General features: G+C 42.3%; 1 protein-coding gene across 13 annotated transcripts in view; it reads right to left on the bottom strand.

The window, feature by feature from the left end:
- The window catches only part of NPAS3 (neuronal PAS domain protein 3), an 832714-nt gene extending 812181 nt beyond the window's left edge, over positions 1 to 20533 (bottom strand). For 5 of the 13 annotated variants that reach the window (XM_072761395.1, XM_072761397.1, XM_072761398.1 and 2 more), the window contains exon 1: positions 15806 to 15983. In XM_072761395.1, the coding sequence (XP_072617496.1) occupies positions 15806 to 15855 (50 nt within the window). In that variant the 5' untranslated portion in view covers positions 15856 to 15983. Of the gene's footprint in view, positions 1 to 15805; positions 15997 to 20249 lie in introns of those variants that run through there. The other 8 variants (XM_072761390.1, XM_072761391.1, XM_072761392.1 and 5 more) reach the window with 4 other exon arrangements.
- Positions 20534 to 21053: the final 520 nt, after the last annotated feature.

Below are 21053 nucleotides of genomic sequence, written 5' to 3'. Positions count from 1 at the left end.
AGGCTAAAAGACTAGAAAATGGGAAAGCAAAGTACCAAGGCACTGATTGGATGTGATCTTCTAATTTACATTTGGATCAGAATTGACCAAAAGCCACAGTCATTTTAACCAAACCTTTTAAGTGAGCTATATCAAAAAATGATGGTATATACAAAAGTGCAATGCTATGCAAAAGATAGGGATACTTTATGACCCAAGCCACCATAACTCACAACACCTAGGTGTGCCTGCGTGGCTCAATTGTTTAAGTATCTGCCTTCTGTTTGAAGGTCATGATCTCAAGGTTCTGGGATGGAACCCCACATGGGGATCCCTGCTCAGCAGGGAGTCTGCTTCTCCTTCTCCCTCTGCCCCTCCCCTCTGGCTCCTGCTCCCTCTCACTCCCTCCCTCCCCCCAAATAAATAAAATATTTAAAAAATAACCTCACAACATGTAAATCTGTTCACAACTGAATGTTATAAAAACTATGCAGGAAATAGGACTATAGATTACAACTTGCTAAACAAGATCATAATCTCCTTATAACAATCTATAACGTACTACCTTACTACAAAGCTAGGTATGACCTGTAAAACTTTGGTTGACTTGTTTATGTTGTAATTGTAATAATTAGCTTTACAGATATGATTGCTACAAAATCAGAAGATACGGTGCTAATTTAGTATAATGTGGGGGTGCAAAAAGATTCAATACTTACAAGTCCATGGGAGGTATTTAAATGAAGTATGTAAAAAGAGACCTATAGCATCAGCTAGGCCCATACGGAGTGAGGATTTGGGTACAGATAAGGTAAAAACATTATGAGGCAGGAAAAGGAAAATGCTGTGGGAAAATGAAGAAGCCCCAGAAGACAGAAGGAAAATAGAAAACAATTCTTCAAAATCAGAAAGAAGCTGGCATGGTCAAAGAATGCCATCTCTATTATATAGTAAGTCAACAGACTGAAGCTTTAGCCCAATTCCAAAACCTTACTGTGACCCTAACTATTTAGCGGAGATATTGACAGAACCTATCTTACTGAGCTATGGAGAAACTTAAAATGACCTAATGCAAAGACACAAAGTGAACTCTCAAAAAGTTAAAATTTATGGATAAACAGAGCAAACCAGTAAGAGAGCATACTTTATAAACAGGACAAAAGTCAACTGTGATAAAAAGTATGAGAATGTTAATATACTAACATTATAAGGACGTATCCATTACTGAATCAACTGAATCTATATAAGCTTGATGTACAGCACCATACGCAAGTTTGGGAAGCCTACATATTTAAAATCTTTGTCATTTTCTCTCAAATAGTTGATTTCATTTTACATTAAGCTCGAAGAAACGTGAAACAATAGGACAATTACATCACTACTCCCTCTCATCCTTCCAAATAATCACCGTAACAATGGTACAGACTCCTGAAAGACTAGTCTCTTTCATTTCTGCACATCTTGCAGGCAAAGCACTAACTATCCTTTGTACCAGAGTATCTATTTGAGGTTATTTGTATAGAAAACAGCCTTGGAGGATAGAGCTAGTGTTTCTCCCTCCAGAGCAAAGGGAAGACATATTTACTGCCCATTGTAAAAAATTCAGGTTCCTTAAGTTCGAACTCCTCTTGTAACACAACCTACTACATACACAGGTATTATGTGGCCCTCTTCGTAGGAAGATTAGGGAATTGCCTTAAACTCTGATACTCCTGCTACTGCTAATGCTGGAATAAACTTTTCTGTCTCCAATCTCAGGATATTGCATCTTCTACCAATATCCATTAAATTGTGGCAAGCTAACTTACTAAGTTTGCAAGTAGGGTAAAATCTCAGGCACTTCACAATTCTTGACACAAATTTTTCAGGGAAAATACACTCCTTTAAGTAACTGATAAAAATGTATGAATATGCCATTTCCGGAGACTCTCAGATCCCCTAAAGCCCATTTGCTGACTGCTATAACATTGATGGACCATGGGTTTAAAAATTCCAGTGTAAGTCAAGAGAGGCTACACTCAGTCAGAGCTTATCATAAGCCTTTGTGACCATGTAAGGAACAGATGCTGCTGGCAAACGAGTAACAGCAAAATACAGTTAGATGGTAATTTCTGCCCTTGGAATTGGACTTGGTAAGTGAACCTGACTACAGGAGAAGCAGGCCAGGGGCTGGATTCTGTGAAGTCTATTGTGGTTTTGTTCAACCCAACTCTAAACACTTGATGCGGCTTCCTTTCTACAAGAATTCTGCAGCCATCTATAAATCTCACACTTAAATTCTACTTCAGCACTGAGCAGACACTTCCAATCTTAGTGTCACAACATACCACCCAATTCTCAATTTCTTTACTTGGTGGTAGCTTCTTATCACCATGAGAGACTTTTAACTTGCTTTTTTAAATGTTACCAATGAGAATCCATATAGCACATGTGTTTAACCCAGCTCATGATATTTAGCCTTTTTTATACTCTAAGAAAAGTAGTGTATCATTTCTAAAAACAATGTCACAATGAGATATAAAATTTTCAGAAGACAAATTTCAAGGTGTTGACTAAAGGTATCTCTTGGGAAGGGGTACATATGTGTGCTGTGGAGAGACAGACAAGGGCACCCTAAAGATTCTCCATGTTCTAATATACACTGAAATTTTGTTTAGCATTACTGGCTTCTTTTGAAAAATGAAAATAACTTCATTCCTAAATGTAAATTGTTCTAATCAGATTTCCTCCCAACATTTAGCCAACAGTAGCTTTGAGAAAGTAAGATCTTGATGAGCAAAGAGGGTATATCATCTGGTTTTCAAATAGGAGTTACAGAAGTCCAGTCTAGACTATGCTATGGTTTTTTAATTCTCTTGGGTATTTTCATAAGAGAAAAATGGAAAATTATCTTGGGAGGAACAGAGTGTTTTTAGGAAAAAATATCCTTATTAATGGTGTTAAATTATCACTGACAATTAAGCATAAAATAGTGTTAGGGGATAAAATACTCTTAAATTTACTGATAATATACAGAATATAGGTATAATATATAAAGAGAGAAAATAGGCAAAAAAAGTTAATTACCTAATAAGAACATACTTGTAATATCTATTAACATCATTAATTAGAAACTTTAAAAGGAAATAATAAATGACTAAATGATACATCTATTTAAAAAGTTATTAATTTATTTAGAAGTAATCTTATCCAATCATAAACATTTAAATCTGTCTATACTACAAACACTAAATGAATGAGTTCACCCTTTCAAGTAAGAGAGAAGAATTATAAGAAAGCTCCTTTGAAAAACAAGGTTAGAGGGGCACCTGGGAGGCTCAGTTGGTTAAGCATCTGCCTTCAGCTCAGGTCATGGTCCCAGGGCCCTGGGATGGAGCCTCGCATCAGGCTCCCTGCTCAGTGTGGAGTCTCCCTCTCCCCCTGCCCCTCTACTTACTCATGCTTGCAAGCTCGCTCAAATAAAAAAATCTTTTTAAAAAAATTGTTTAAAAAGAAAAACAAGGTTAGAAAGAAATAATTGTTGTAGTTTGGGCAAATAATTCACTATAGAAATTTATTCCTTTATAAATGTTTTAGGAACACACAAAATTTTCAGAGATTACTTATTCCCCTAAGTGCTCGCCTGTCCATCAAACGTTACATTGTTAACTTCCTTCTTTGTGGTATATCATCTGGTTTTCAAATATTTCCACAGTTGTCCTACCTCTCAATTGAATTTAACCAACAAATGTATTTATCGCTAAACACTTTTAGTATTTTTCTTTAGTGCTACCTTGAGTCATGTGCATAATATGTCACTTTAAAATATAACTTAATATAGCCTATAGCTTCCACTGCAATGTCTCTCTGGACATTCTTGTAATAAAAATTTTCCATGCAAAGATGTTTTTGTGGAAGAAAAATATTTAAATATCCAATATTTCATTGATTGATACCTGCATGACAAGCACTGTTTTTGATCTAAAAACTTTAATAGCTTTATAAATAATGAATATTTGTAAATACTAATGCAATTAGAAAAAAACCCAACCACAGACCTCAACTCATTATTCTTATCATATATTCAAATAATTCAAATCATTTAGTCATAGATTTTCAAAGCTGGAAGGAAATGTTAGTAACTTAATATACTAATGAAGAAAGTAAGGCTCTAAATGGTTAAAAGACGTGTGTAGACTATGACTTCCGATAAAGATAATGAAGGACCAAAACCAGTGACTGGGATTTAGGCCATTACCTGCTGTTCTACTAGCACCCAACCAGCAAGTGCCCAGTGGTAATTCATAATGTGCTGCCCTGACAATCTCAATATTCATAGGTCCTTGTGTTAAGTGTATACCTATTACCCAGTAAAGAAATTCTCCTTGCTTTCTGCCTGCCATTTGTTGAACACCAAAGTCGATACCCTTTGGTACAGCTATACTTCAGAGCTCTCTACTGACTTATACCCTAGTGTATTTTAATAGCAGTTTAAATATCCTGATTCAAAGATGTTACAGTATTACTATTACCGTTAATTTTTACAATATTCACAACCACATTAGCTGGAGGATGGTGCTACTGTCATAAAAAAGACTATGCCCCTATCATTTGTTTAAGTTTCTATGCAGCTACACCAGTACTGTGCAGAAACAGGCCTTGGGAAATTCTTAATTTCTGAAGACAAATAAAAATATGTGGGATAGTTCTTTCTTTTTCCTAAAAATGTTCTAGCTTGTTAGTAGCTGTTTGTATCAAATACAAAATGACTGCCAAAAGACACATCTAACTTTTTACAGCTATCAGCTTCCCTACATGAATGGGAAGGAATCCATTTTATTTCTTAAATGATCCTGATTTTCTTGCCTCCAAAACAAACAAAAATAATGTAGGAGATTAAACCCTACATATGAAACCATGTACAAAAGGAGTATAGGTTGTGGAAAAATATGCCATCATAATGTCTTCTGCTATCTGTGTTGCTAACTATAACTCTTGCATATATAATTCTATTATACTTTTATAATTCAGGGTTTTGAAAATGCTTTTGAACCATTAATATATTTTCCTGGTTAAAATTCTTTGAGATGTTCTTAACAAGAGTCTTAGATAATGAATTTGGGCAAACTCTGGAACAGTCTTTACAGTATTATCATTCTCATTAATTTTCAGAACTACCCACTGTGTTGAGATGATTGTCATGGGCCTAAGACTTCAATTTGGCTAAATATTTTTGCATATATTTCAACATATAAGTAACTAACAGATGTTTAAATGTTAAGTTCATATGGAAGAAATGGTTAAATGTGTTTAATCTCATGATTTCTTTGCAACACTAATTATTTTACTATTTCTTTATGTGTTTCACAATTTTCTCAATGCTTTGGTCTACAATGGGCCAGTGATTCCAAAATCTCTTCAAAGATAACAAATCCTTTAAAACATTCTGGAATTTAAGCCATTTATGCATGTATAATATTTAACATATGTAGCATCACTAGTTTTTTAAGGGAGAAAACCTTAAATAGTAACTCAAACAATATTTTTATAAAATATGCAGAGTTCATATAAAGCACAGGACTGTGTTTTTTTAGTTCTTTTATTTTTACAGAAAGAGGGTTTTCCATTTATATTCTTATTTGGCTTTAGCAACCTGATATATGATACTGCCCTAACCTGCCAGAAAAAGATGGGTAGTAAGCTAAAAACAATATTACTTCTAAGAGAGTTAATGCAGCACATAGTTTCATACTTTCATCCGGTTTATCTTTTTTTTTTTTTTTTCTTTGCCTTTTTGGTTATCTCTGAAGACTGCTTCTGTTTCCATTGTTTCATCCTTCAGCATTCACATATCAGAGCAATAAGTATTTCATTACTGGTTTATCTGTCCAGAGGCTTGAGAAGCGGTAACAATTAACCCTCCCTTCACAGTGATTGATACAGGCTTTGCTTTCAATTTGTTCCACTACACAGATCATGAAATTCTGAATGCAATCATCCTCATTGACCTACACTTTCAAACACACGGCTACAATGAGACGAAAGTAATTATTAAAAGGAACACTGGACTACTGAGATCTGAAACAAAGTCTTTAAAAAATCTGTTAGATGACCTTCTGGTGAAATTGGCAAATTTTGATGTTAAGGAAAATGATAGCTTTGTGTCCCTGTCTGGAAATATTCAATGCAAGCTGATCAATGTATATTATGGTAATTTCACTGACTACAGTATGTGCTCAGAAAATGCTGAAAGCCATTTTAGAACTGTTACAAACAAGAGTTAAACTGTTAACATCACAGCTTAGTCTAAATTTTTTTTCAAGGAAATTAAGCTTCCTGATTTGTGTCTAATGAACAAACAGTGACTAGAGCAAAGAGTGAAGGTCGGAAAAGCAATAGCTTCACTTTATAGGAAGTTGCATACCTGAGTCCTACATCTTCCCTCTCCCCCTCCCTTTAGATGAAGATTCACAGTAAGAAATGAATACATTTTTCACAAAGTCTGAAAAATAGCTTCAAATAAATATTAATCTACTGCAATCGATATATATGAGGGATGGAGAGGGGCTAGCAGGACAGTGGTGACTACAGAACTATATTAAAACAAGGGTTGCAGTTAAAGAAAATCAGGGCGGAAAGCAAGGCAGCAGGCCTGAGGCTCTAATCACAGAACAGAGTGATGGAGATGAACCAATACTGCATGGATTAGCAATGAATTATTTTGAACCGTAATCATATGCCTGCACAGAAGAGAGGCAAAAACTAGCCATTACTCATAAACTGATCTGCTGATTTCTTGGGGGCGGGGGGTGGGGGGGCAGGGGTGGAGAGGGGATGAGAATAAATTCATATGCTAAACTAATTCAGAATAATGAAAACCTAAAGATGTGGTTACACTTCAAGTAACATTCTATTTTTAATGTCTGCCACATACCACATCATATAGGGTGTTTAGAATACAAACTGTAAAGTGCTTGGATTCAAGTAGGATGAAACCAACCATTTCTTCTAAGATTAGGATGTGACACTGCCATTCTACTCTCTCTTCTTCCAAGCCTGATAGAACTGTTTCTGGATAACTTTACCATGCCCAAATAGAAAATTTTTGAGTATTTGGTTATAAAGAAGCAAAAGCATTCAAGAAATTAGTTTTCTTTGCATCACCTATTAAAAAAATCATACCAAATGAAGATTCAATTGTTAGAACTAATTTTGTTAGGAAGAAAAAAAAAATCAAAACTGCTGGTAGCAAGAGATTCCTGAGATTCTTATGAACAGACTGTTTAAATGAAGAGCACTTTAATCAGTAGAGGAATCCTCACGTTTCTAATGTCTTGCTGTGCATTCTGCAGGTTATAGTAGCAGCTGGTAGAGGTCATATATCTTTTGTGAGCATCCCAAAAAGGCTCACTGCCAGACTGTTAAATTATGAATAAGCAATGAACAAAAGAATGCAGATACGGTGGTGACAAGATAATCCAAGCAAATTTATCTATGACAAATTTCACAGGATTAACAAATTACATTTACACAGAACAATAAAAATGTGTAAAAAAAAAATGATGAGCCTACTTTTCCTTACAGCATTAGGAAAACAAAAAAGTCACCAATTCACTGCAAATATGTAAATTTAACTCGATCTAAAGTAAGACATTTATAATATGTTCAAGATACCTTTGAAATATTTTTGCATTTTAGGTGGATATAATACAAACATGGTAGGTCCGATTTGTATTTTATATGTAAGTTATGTTGTAAACGGTATATATGTAGGTTTTACATATAAATCATGCAGAGTACACAGAATCTTGTGCAATAAAAAAAATGATCCTTTTCTTATATGAATAGAATATATATGTTTTTCAGAAATAGATTCTGAGGAATAAATTATTTGATAGGAAAAATACTCCCTCAATCAGCGCAATACATATTAGTTACTAAAATACCCTTCTTCTTTGACGTCTCCATTTTCTACCAGAGAGATAGGTTGTGCAAACCATTTCAGTCATTCCATCTGCCCCTACCACAGTAACTGCAGTCTTTTTTGAGTAAAGTGCTTCTGGATGAAGTTTAGAACCAGTATCCTTTTCTGTAGTGTTGACATGGCAAAAAGAAAATTCCATAGATTGGAGGGTAAAAGGGTGTCGATTTGCTGTATATTCATATAAAGATGACCCTTAATCCAATATTATATTTTTCTTTATAATAAAATTCTTCTTATAAATCTTATAAATAAAAAAGACTCTATCAGAAGTAATGGAATATAACTGAAATGACCTATGATTCCACAAAGTGGTCTTAAAATGCTATGTGGCACTACCTTCAAAAATATGTGATAAAGATTTAAGCTTCAATGTTATATATAACCTAGGTACCCAAGTCAGAGCCCTTTAATTCTGCATTAGCATACTGATGATAATAAAATACTGTAATCAGAAGTAATTTCTTTTAAGATGATCTGAATGCTATTTTAAATTTTGTAGCCTATTTTTCACTTATACTTCCTATTGACTGCTGCTTTTTATCTTCAATATTTTAGCAAAACATCTCTCTAAATGAGCCCTTTTTAACATTTTATAAGGCAACCTACTCTTTATGTAAGCAAGAGATTTCCTGAATGTGAAAGTGGATATTTTAATAAAATACACAAGTAAAATACTCAATTCTTTCACCCACAAATACTCAAGCACTGCTTATCTAGTCCTTTCAAGGTCTGAAATTCCTACTATACCTTTTTTTTTTTTTTTAAGCTATTTGGTTGACAGTGTTACAGCCAAAAACGTAAAGATAAATGGGACATGCTTGTCCACTACTTCAAATCTAGCAGACATTCTACAATAAGCAGTAATGGTGTCAGATGTTACAAAGTTTCCCAAGCTATAGCTTTTGTCAAAGAACATGCCAGAACAACCCCTAAGATTCCTGGCCTTAGAGAAATTAAAATGTTACCAAAGACTCTCTCTTCTTGAAGATGCCACAAGTGTCTGTGTGTGCCCACAGGGGAAGAGGGACTAAATAATGAGAACTTATCATTTATGTATTTATCGTGGTCCATTTTTAACAAGTTTTTAATTAAATGAGTTAATTAATATATGTAAAGCCCTTAGACTAGTACCTGACACATAGTGCTATATAAATGCTTGCTATCATTATTATAATGCCAGATAATTTGGCAGGAGGCCAACTTGTATGAGTCCTTATATATTTCAAAAGATAATATCCAGAAATACAGTTAAGTACCAAAGAGTGTTATTCAGAAAGGCTGTGAGGCTGCCTCAGCCCACTCAGTGGCAAAACGATCACAAAATAAAAATGTCTCAACTGTAATCTTTAGACAAACTGTGGCACACTCTGAGGCATAGATAACACCCATGGAAAAGAGGTCCCTGAGTACTTCACCATCTATGACCAAAGAGCTATGTGTACACAGCAAACCGATTCTTCTAAAACCATTCCATCAAAAATCGTCCCTGAAGTATATACAGCTGTGGAGCTTGCCCTCAAAACTACTGGAATGTTAAAGAGTAGAGGGAAGATAACTTAAATATTCATCCCTCTTCTAACTTATAAACATTGTATTTCTGAAGTTCTCCAAACATCTGATAAATGACCAAGAAGCAGAGATCTAACTCACGATCCATAGTGCACGGGGTCTTCCTGCCACAAGAGCTCTCTGGCATTAGTACAGAAACCCCTGAGTCTGGAAAATCCAAAGACGGAACACCTGCACATTGCTGTTAAGGTACACTGCTACAGAAACAAACCTAAATTCAATCTCTAACTCTACTACCTTCCTTGGGAAGATTAGTTTCTATTTTCTGGATTGAAAGTGGGGATATGAGCACCTCCCTTCAGGGGGCAAGGGGAGGCCACAGAGAAAATTACTGTGAAGTATTTATACAGGGCCTAAAATATATAGCAGTGTCCAATAAATGTTTATTATTATCAGGTGTGATCTATTTCTATTTTTTTAGTCCCATCAGAGATTATTTTTAAAAATCGGGTATATTTTCACTCACATTTATATGGCATCTTTTCTTTCTTTCCTCCAAGAGCCTCTAATCATTTTACGGTCATTAGTTACAATATTTTACAACCTGAATGCCCACCCCAACCAGAACATGAAACAAAAATCAAAAGAGATAGAGGGCCCTTATTTATATTTCTATGAATTCTGCACTTTCTCCTTTTGCAGAAAAGGGTGTTCTATATATGGCTCTCTATAACATTCTCTCTGGCTCTCTATAATATTTTGCATGTCCAGTATAAGGGCAAGTCTATGGCCAGAACAACTGCTCTTACAGAGTATTATTTATGACCATTTCTGCCCTAAGTCATGATTGTCCATAGTAGAGGCTCAATAAATAAGACTGCGTGAATGAACTAGTCAATAATTATAGTCGAAGGCCATGAGCACTTTGAGCCATAGTAATATGCGATTTTCATCCTGTGTCTCATGATTTTGTACACAAGAGCACAAATATTCCTATTAATTCACCAAAACATTATACTCTAGAAAGGTATACAGACAAAACTTCAAGTGCCGTTTAATCTTGTCACTACCCTAGTCATGTCAGATATAGCAATAATCTCTTTACTCTTACTAAGCTATGTCCTGCTTATGCACTGTAGTATTACTAATATTACTACAAATTATTCTAACTATGTAAGGTTCTATCAAAATTAATAGTGCAAACATCCTATTCACACTAATGGGGCCCAGAGCAGTAAAAATACCATTCAGTTACAGTTGGTTTATTACACTGCCCAGTGAGGAAAAAGGGAGGGGGGGGCCCACTATTTACTGTGAAAATACTAACATCATTAAATGCAAAGCGATGTAACTGAATTTTCCCATAAATTTTAGAAGTACAGACTTAAATATTAGTACAGATTTAAATATTTAAAGTTTTACATATTGCATTATATGCAATTTTGGTAGCATTTACAGTTTTAAATTAATATTTAACCAACTAATCAACTAAATTTTCAGCATACCAACCCTTTAACTTTCAGCCTTATCTAGCATAAACAACTGAGGCATGTCTATAAAATACCTGAAGTTAAATCGTCGGCCTAGGCAATGCAAAATTTTCAAAAATTTAAATGATGAAAAGTTACACTATAAGAAAAATAGCTTTTGTAAACAAAATAGGAGGGGCCAGTTCTACTCTCATGTGTGCTTAATTTTCCTTAAATGTAGCAAAAGCAGCATTCTGTGCAGGAAAGAGGACCACGGGAATGCAGGAAAAATAGGAAAACAAAAACAGACTAAGGTTTACACTGGGGCCATTATTAATAGTAAAGCATTTATGAAAGTTCATAGGGAAAAACATTACTAGGAGAGATTTAGAAATATTTGTGACATATCCCCCACAAATATCTCATAAGATATAAAGCTCTACAGCTTTAAAAATAACTAAATGAAAGCGATACCGCCTAAATCCTCCCCCAAAAGCGCTGCTTTTACAAAAGTATGTATCTGTGCATCTTGTCACAGAAAACTTCACCACAGAGCAGGAGATTCTGGGCATGAGGACCCATTTCAAACAGATGCAATTTTAACATGCCACTGGATTCCATCCAGACTAAGATCTGGGACTCAGTAGAAGTATTGAGGGGTTCATGTAAACTCTGGAATTCCCATAAAATAGCTCTATTGTCGGGGCAACCATTGTGTAGAATTTCAGGGGGGAAATCAAACTTCCTATCACTAAAAATGTCAATCCATTCCAATGTGCAGATTATATTTAAATCACAATGCAATTCTTATCAGTTCATTGCTGAGATAGTAATCTCACATAACTTTTGGCCAAATAAAATTCATATTTTCAAGAATATGCAAAGATCTAGAGACCAAATCTGTACTCATAATACCATTAGATGCTGAAAATACCTCATGTAACATTTTCTTGTTTGTTTTTTTTAACCAAAAGCATCAAGTAATGTTGATGTCAAGTTGGCTCCCTGTAATGAATCAAATCTAGTAACTGGCATATTCCAGATTTGGAGCAGCTATTTGTCTCTCAATTCACAAACCAGAAATTGGGACTATGGAAAGATGTTGTAATGTGGGAGGGTCCTACATAATAAAGGTCATTATAACTCCTGGCTGCAGAGCTATACGATCTAATATCCTCTCTGGTGGTTCTATGATATGCCCATGCATTACCGTTGTTGTTGACAGTCTGTTGCCTTGGAAATATTTCATTATTTCAGTTTTTCCATTTGTAGACCCTTGGCCTTGTGATATGAAGGCCATCCTATTTCATATTTTCGATTATCATTTAAGCAATCTTGTGGAGCTATTTATATATAAGCAAGTGTTAGACAATGCATATCATCATTTATCACTCTGTGTTTAAGCTTACAACGTAAAAAGAAATACCTCCAAAAATATCTCCACCACCACCTTCACTTTTTAAACCAAAAGTCTTGTATGACTGGAATATGCTTTGCAAACCAGCATGAGCACATCACATGCTTGACACTTCTATCTGTCTAATTTTCTTGGTTATACATCCACATAGTGGAAAAACTCTGTGGTAGTGCTACATAATTTGCAGCCTATTGGAGTTTAAAGAAAAATCAAGCAAGTTTAAATATACAAAGTTTGCAGCTTGTTCTCTCAGGCTCTCGGGTTCTTCCTGTGTGTAAGAGAGAATATTAAGCAGTGCCAAATAGTAACCAAAGACATCATTAAGAAGAAGCTTCTTTCTCCAAAATTTACTCTGCGACATTACCAGAAAGAAATGACGTTTGTACTGTATTACTAAACTCAGGTCAGCTATTTTATAAATTTACAAGACACTTCCAAAAATATTTTTTTTCCTAGGTAAGTTTTTGATTACCAGTGTATCTGAAAAGCAGAAAAGAGCAGTGTCCATAAATGCCTTTATGAAATCAATGATTTGGAAACCATTTTTTAAATAAACGGGAGGATATCACCTAAAGCATGTTCACAGAAAGTCATCTTTTATAAACATATTTGCATTCGACTGTTACAGAGAAACCCTACTACGAACCAACAAGTTCTAGGCACAAAGTGAACAAAAAGGTGAAATGACTCTACTCAGTTGAAGCAAATACTATGAAAAACAGCCCCCTCCTGAACAAACCATCTAACGTCCCATTTCTCATTACAAAACCAAATCAACTAACATGTGTAATGTTTACACTTAAAGTGTTAAGAGCATTTAAAGCCCTAATAACAAAATGAACCCTCCAGGCATAAAACAACTGTTTGGATAACAGGCCAAGTTTGTGATTATTACTGTTTGAAACATTTAGGTTGTAACTCCTTCTTTCCTCTCTCTCTCTCTCTCTCTCTCTCTCTCTCTCTTTCTGCCCCCTACCTCGCTATTACTCCTCCCTCTCCCTACAGGTTAAACCTTCTCAGATCCAACCTTTAAAATGACAGCATCCGAGCTGAACAAGAAGATGCTATTAAAGGGCATTAAATTAAATACAGTATATCCTCCTACAACTTCAATCAGAATTTCAGACCAAGTGTTATTTAGTTCAGCTCTCAAGTGGAGCAGAATAACAAATCGCGCACTTTGATTTACCTTCTTCGAATGCCAAATGGAGACAGGTGATAAAGAACGCGCTCATGCACAGGCTATGAAGTTTCCTCCAGAAATTAATTCTATCTTCAAGATTCCTATCTCAGAAAAATTCCCAAAATGGCACACAAATAGGCCTCTGCTAGAGAGATTACTGGGGCCATCCCAGTAAATACATTTACTACCAACAGAACTGGGGATGGGGAAGGATGGATAGAAGGGAGGAAGAAAATCAATTACAAACTTCTGACCTGAAAAAGTATTCATCGCCATGTTAAATAAATAATTATTAGAAGACGTGCACAATGTTCTGAATTTTTCTATCTACAAGAGCAAAGTACTTAATATGTGAATTCTTCATAAAACACTGAATATTCCTTTCAGCTAGTATGACTTGTCAGACAGTTAATGCTATACACATTCAACATCTTTAAAAACTGGATTATGTGTGATTTGCGTTCAGGTATATGACTTATGTTGAAATTACCCAGACTTTAGAATTAGTCAATTATGTACCTCCCTAACAAATTTTTTTTTCCTTCACCCTGACCATTTTGCGGACTCTACTGTACGAAGGAAATAAGCAAAAATGTAACTGAAGCTTCCTAATAAATAGCGTATTTAAATCTCTTACCTCTCTTGATGTAAGTAAGCAATAGGTTAAATGCTACATTGTACCAAAAATAAAACCACCCATATAATAATTAAATCTTGCAACTACTGTGGACTTCCCTTGTCTTTTTTCTCACGTTCACTCAAGGGTGTACTATGAGGAAAGTTGGGAGGGGGCATACATCTAACAGCATTTGTTTTCCTCATGAAGCAAAGGGTAACAACATTTCATACTTCCTACTGGGCATTTCCTCTTCGAAAACAGAGAAGATACTTTGCACAAACCAATATGCTATATGCAATTAATGTCATTAATGCTGCCAATTAATACCAAATAGGATTCCGAACAAAGTAGGCTGGGTGGACAGCAGGAGGGGAAACCACGTGGGCGGGGGGGGGGTGCTCAGCTACTCTGCAACCTAACAATGCCATTCACGTGGGACGGCCAAGGGTATTTTGAATACAAACTCCCTTTTCCTTTGGCTTTAGTTTAACTAACTTCAAACAGACATGCTCGGCTGAGCCCCTCGCCTGGGTATGCGATTCTCACCAGGAACTTTTTAAAACACAGATTCCCCCAACGGTAACTAACGGGGCACAGACGTTCCAACTGTTGGCGCATTTCGAGTCTCGCTGTTTACTCGCTAATTCGGATCTGAGGGTTCTCCTCTTCCTTTTTCTTTTTTTTCTTTGAGGAGCGGGGGAGTGGCAAGGAGGGCAAAGAAGGAGCCCGCGAGTGGCCGGGGCTGAGGGCGCAGCCTGGGCGGCGGGGGGCGGCGGGGGCGGCGGGGGCGGCGGGGGCGGCGGGGGCGGCGGGGGCGGCGAGCGCGCCCCTGTGCCCCGGCCCGGCCTAGCTGCTCCGCGCCGAGCCGGCCCCTCCGCGACCCACTCCGGGCCTGGCGCGAGCTCCGCTCCGCTCCCCGCGCCCCGCGCCCCGCGCCCCGCTCCCGCCCCCGGCCGCCGCCGCCTCCTGCTCTCCTCCTCCTCCTCCTCCTCCTCCTCCTCTCCTCCTCCTCCTCCTCCGGTTCCTCCTCCTCCTCCTCTCCTCCTCCCCCTTCTCGCCTGCCTTCCCTCCCCCTCCCCAGCCTCATTCCTTCCTAGAGAGCAGCTGCCAAGGGACCTGAAGCGGCCCCGGGGATCCCCGGCCCCCGCCCTCACTGCTGCTCCTCGTCACACGGCGGCCCCTTCTCTCTCTCTCTCTCTCTTTTTTTTTTTTCTTGCTTGTTTCTCTCTTTTTTCTTTCTTTTTTTTTTTTTGTTTTTTCTTTCTTTCTTTCTTTTTCTTTTTCTTTTCTTTTTTTTTTTTTTTTTTTTTTTTGTCAGCGAGTCACTCCATTCGCCGAGCCGAGGAGGTGCGACTGCTCGCAGAGCCTGGCGCCGCCGCCGCCGCCGCGGGAGCCCGCTCGGTGCCGCAGCCGCCGCCGCCGCCGCCGCCGCCGCCGCCGCCGCAGCCGCAGCCGCAGCCGCCGCCGGCGGACAATGCGCGCGGGGACCGCAGGCGAGCGCTGAGCCGCAGCCGCAGCCGCAGACGAGGTCCCGGCGGGCTCGCGGCCCAGGAGGCGGCGGCGGAGCGGGCCCCCCAGCGAGGCGGGGGCGGCGGCGGCGGCGGCGGCGGGGCGGGGGCGGGGGCAGCCGCCCGGGCGGCAGGTTCAATAAACAGAAAAGTGTTACCGTTCTCGCCTGGAAGGATCCTGCTGAAAGCTGGGCTTGGTGGGCGCCATCTTCCTGCTATTTTTTTTCCTCTCTTACTTTTTGCCTCGCTCCCCCCTCCCGGGTGGGGGGCGTGGGGAGGGCGGGGGTGTGCGTGTGCGTGGGTGGCGGGAGTGAGTGCGGGCGTGCGCGGCGGCGGCGGCCCTGGCCCTGGCCCTGGCCCTGGCCCTGGCCCTGGCGCGGGCCCTGGCGCTGGCCCTGGCCGTGGCGGCGGCGGCGGCGGCGGCGGCGGCCGGGCCCTGGGGCTGGGAGCTACGGCAAAGTAGTGGGGCCGGAGCCTCGCCGGCGGCCGCCCGGCCCCTCGCGCCGCCGGTGCCTCTCGCCGCAGGTCGCCGCCTCCTCCGCCGCCTGCGCCTCCTCCTCCCCCTGCTCGCCCGCCGCCGCCGCCGCCGCCGCCGCCGTCCATGCGCCGCAGAGCCCCCGCGGCCCGGGCCGCTTCGGCTCCCGAGACATGCCCAGCGCGGAGACCGGCGGCGGCGGCGGCGGCGGGGGCGGCGGAGGGGGCGGGGGGGAGGCTGCCGCGCCGGCCCGCGGACCGCCCGGCCCAGGGCCCCGCGCCCCCGGTCCTCGCCCCGCGCGCGCCACACCCCCGCGGCCGCCCCCGCCCCCGCCCCGCCCCCGCCCGGAGCCGGCCGGCGGCAGGTGGGGCACACAGCGCCTCGGCGGGGGGCGGGGGGCGGGGCGGGGCGGGGGGCGCGGGCCGGAGGGGCGCGGAGGGCGAGGACCGGGGGCCCCGCTCGGCCGCTGTGAAAGTATTTCTGGGCATTTTCCAGCTGCTTCGCTCCAGAGCGCGCTCGCAGACACACCCCCCTTCCCTCTCCCTCTCTCCCTCTCTCTCTCTCCCTCGTTCCCTCGTTCGGGGGCCTGGGAAGCTCGGCTGCCGGCGCAACAACGCCACTCAGTTGCAGTTTCCAACACTTCCCTTCTCAGGAGTATCGCCACCAGGGAAAAGGAGAGAGGAACTGGGAGGCCCCGCGAGCGGCCTCGCACAGGACGGCGCCCCGGGAGCGCCTCCGAGACCGCGGAGACACGCGCGGGCGGGAGCGCAGACCAGCCGGCGGCCGCGGGAGCCCCGGGAGCCCCGGGAGCCCCGGGGCGGGCGAGCGGCTGCACACACCTCGGTGCTCCCGCGCTCCCACCGACGCCTCCCGAGCCGCAACAGCCGCATCACTCACGCGCAGACGTGCCTGCAGACCCCGGGGTTCACAGGTGAATCCCCGGGCGCTTCGACGCAGTTGGACACGAACGCCTGTGCCACCTGGCCCCTGGGACCTGGCACCTCTGCATCCAGCGCTCTCTTTCCCCCCACCCCACCCCGCCCCGCCCCTCCCCCGGTTTACAGCTCTGCGAGGGGCTAGGGGAAGGGCCACTCCATGAAGGGCCAAGGGCCAGGGGCCAGGGGAGGAATCCTAGTACCTGGTAGGCTCCGGCCAGAGCGCCCTCTCCCCTAAACCTCTCTGCCCGGTGTGGGCAGCTTCTCAGCCATGTGTCAACCAGGAAGGCAGGAAGGACTCCCAGCGCATTTCCACTTCGAATAGATGAAAGCCACACGGAAGACATCAGTCCTGTGGGAGGCTTCGCATTCTACTTTAAACTTCAGAAAAAACAGACCCGAGAAGGGGTCCCATTGGGTCCCACCGCTCCAGTAAAGTGGGGGCCGAGGGTTGCAAACTTCGAAAACACAAGTGTTTTTCGTGGCAGACGCATTTAATCTGCGTGACGGTGTTTGAGTTCTCTTTGGAGTACACTCTACAGGTAGAAGATGAGAGTGATTGAAAAATGAACTGAAGTGGAGAGTGTTGAGTACAAGATCCACAGGGGCTGGCGGGGAAGGGGGAAAAGTTGCCAGTTGGAAGTTTTGGCTTCAGGACAGCCAGCCTGGGGCATTCCTGCCCAAAGATGACAAATGAGAGAAGCTGTGTTCTCCCAACAGGCCACTCTTAAACTTGAAAAGCCCCCAACTCCTGTCACTCCCTCATCAGACTCCCCCAAAGCACTCAGTGCAAATATAGACTTTGGTAAAATGATGTGTCACCGTTCACCTTAGCAAACACATTCAGGTCTTGAAGTGGAAACCAAGTCTGCCCCTCCTAGTGTCTAAAGCCTAACATGCTGGTGGCCTGGTGAAGCAGTGCCAGAGGACACGAGGACTTGGGACTCATGACTCAAACCCTCCCTTAAACATTTGCCAATGATTTTCTTGCCTCACATGGCTCACTCCTCTGTCCCCAGAGTAACAAAAATTAAAGGCAGTAACAGGTGTCATCCTATCTGAATAATGAAACCAAAGAAAGCTCCATCTTTCACAGCTAGCACCTTCTCTCTGTCAATATGACTGGACATAGAAGAGAGGAAGGAAATAATACATCCCAAAGGCTAAAGTTTAGGGTTGACTATTTTTAAAGCTTTAGTCTTTAGGATCACACTGAGATTCAGAGACATGATAAAGTAGCCCAAATTCAAAGATGAAGGTGGAAGGCATCAGTGGAGCTTTCAGTGTTGGAGTGGGAGATGTGGAGGATCACCCCCGGAGGCTCCTGACTTGTGGGGGAAATTGGCCCTGAGAAGATCTTTGTGGTGAAGGACACCAACACTCTGAGAGAAAACCTAAAGGCTGAAAATTCAGGACCACCTCTTATGCCCAATTTATATCTTATGGATTAGTTGGAGGTCTCTGAAATTGTCCAAAGGCCATCTGACATATCTGACCCTTGGCTCCCTACTTCACAGACCACATTATTGTAATTATTGCCTGCACTTCCTAGTTAAGGTGACCACCAGATTATATTGTCATTTAAATGTTTTGTAAGTGACAAAAAAACAAAAAAGAAAAACAAACAAACAAAAAAAAAAAAAAAAAAAACCACCCTTACCTGAACCATGAAAAGGAAAAATCTAATTCTTTTCTAGTCCTTTATGTTTGAAAGATTCCCAGATCTTTTGTATTGTAGGTTCTTGTAATCACGGAAAACAAGACTAAAATAATTTAGATTTAAAAATCTCTTTGACCAGAAATAGCCTGTGTTTGAGTTTGTTCTCAAGACTCTCTTTTTAAAACTTCCGACAGTACTCAGAGCATATAATGAAGTCTTCTACAGAATATTTGCAGTACTGGGCATCAACTTGGAAAACACTCAGCGTGTTATGCAAAATCTGCTCTGGTCGCTGGGCCATTGGTTAGAAAGCACAAAATATGGCAGTGATAGATTATCTTAACCTTTTCAGTTTAAACACTGTTGGTTCAAATCAAAGGTTCTCAAATCAATGAAGTTTGAAATACAAGGTAAAAATAGGAACTGTTATTTGAATTATGCATTGTGTATATTTTAAGTTAAATGCCATTGGCAAATCTCTCAGATATTTAATCGTGTGCAATCTGGGAAACACAAATATTTAATTTCACACTTTCATGTGTTCTTTTTTTTCTTCCATCTTCTATGAAACTGAGCCCCACAAATGGGAAGCTTACCTTTCATACTACATTGTTAGTTTTTCTCAGCACATTTTTGTGGATTACATTTTTTTTAATAAAATCTTGACAGATCACAACTTGTCCTTAAGGAAAAACTTTAGGGTTCTAGGGCTGTTGGTGGTGGTATCCCTCCAACCCCTTTCTTTCTTAATTGAATCAAAGAATGCTTACTAATTCAATATCACAACTGTATTTTATTTAAGTATATATATGTATATATTTACTTAAATATATATATAGCTGTTTGGGAGAAATGCAAACAAGTAATACTTTAAAACTTCCTTCTCACCCACCTAGCCTAACTTTGTAAAATTTGCTTCCTAACTCGCATCTCTGAATCTTACGCATTTGCATTATAATGCATTTAAGATGAATACTTAACAGCGCCGAGGAGACTCGGATTTCATGCTGTATTTCCTTGTAGTAACAGGTGACATGATAACACTATTATGTAGAATTCCAAGTCTACAGCTACACGTGAAAATCGTTCCTATTCTGTTTGGAAACAAATGATCAATCAGCCTCCGGTGATCAATTGCCCCCCCCCAGGCTGCCCGTCAGCTCGGGTCCGCACCCGGCAGAGGCATGAGGAAATTCCGCGGAAGGGGACTGGGATCCCAAACTTTGCAAAAGCACCTTGTGCTGTGTTCTAAGACTTCGCTGCAACTCCTAGGCTACACGGGGCTGGGGTTCTGGATTTGGGGCCAGGCAGAGGGCAAAGGATGATTTCACTTCGCCAGTACACTGGAGTGCCTTTCGATCCGTCCGAATTGTGAATTATTTTCCTCTTTCTCATCCATAGAACGAGGAGCAAGCAAAGTAAGCCCTGACGATGTGCCTGTGTGTTGTAACGCATAAAACAGGAGGCAAAGTGAGTCCCACCCCAGCACCCCGGGGCGGGGGCACTATCCCAGCCCAGGCGGGACTACTCACCGCTGCTGGTAGGAGGTGATGCCCTGGACGTTCTGCGGGGTGCCGTTGGCCGCGGTGCCGGCCCTCCCCATGCCCGCGCCGGCCGGCACCCCCGCGGCCGCCCCGCCGGCCGCCGCGGCCGTCACCTGCACGCTGAAATCCGGAAAGATTCGGATCATCGCCGCGGCTTCGGCCCCCGGGCGCGGCGGCTCTGGGCGAGAGCTGGCGGGGGCTCGGGTTTGGGCTCCGGCGGCGGCGGCAGCAGCAGCGCGAGCAGCGGCGGCGGCAGCAGCGGAGCCAGGCACCAGCCTGCAATCCCATTAGTGAGCCGCGGCCACTGTGCGCGGCGGAGAGGCGCTTTGATGTGCGCGCAGCGGGCTGGGGTGGGGGGGCAGCGAGCGCTAGGAGGAGGTGCGGGGGGCGTGCGAGGGACTTGCAAACAGCAAAACGTGTCAGGGTGGGGCCTTTTTTCCCTTTTGGGGGGCGGCGGTGCTCCCCCCTCTTTCCAGGATGTTGCTCTCACTGGCTGCTCCGGCTGCGCGGCGCGAGCCCAGCTGAGGGAAGAAGGGGAGGGGTGGCGGAGGAAGGATGCACCGGGAGGCTTGGCGAGGACTTGGCCGGTGCAAGGGAATGACGGGCAGCGGAGGGTGCCTTTCTTTCCCGCCCCCTCTACACACACACACACAGACACACACACACACACACACACACACACACACACCGCGCACTTCCGACCCAAAGTGCAAGACGGAGGCGCGCGCTCTCCCCTCTTTTCTCTAGAGAATAACCACCATCCAAGCAGGCTCGCGCCTCCCGCGGCTTCCA

The sequence above is a fragment of the Vulpes vulpes genome, chromosome 6 (assembly GCF_048418805.1).
Source record: "Vulpes vulpes isolate BD-2025 chromosome 6, VulVul3, whole genome shotgun sequence".
Lineage (NCBI taxonomy): Eukaryota > Metazoa > Chordata > Mammalia > Carnivora > Canidae > Vulpes > Vulpes vulpes.
This window is presented reverse-complemented; position numbering and strand designations above follow the sequence as displayed.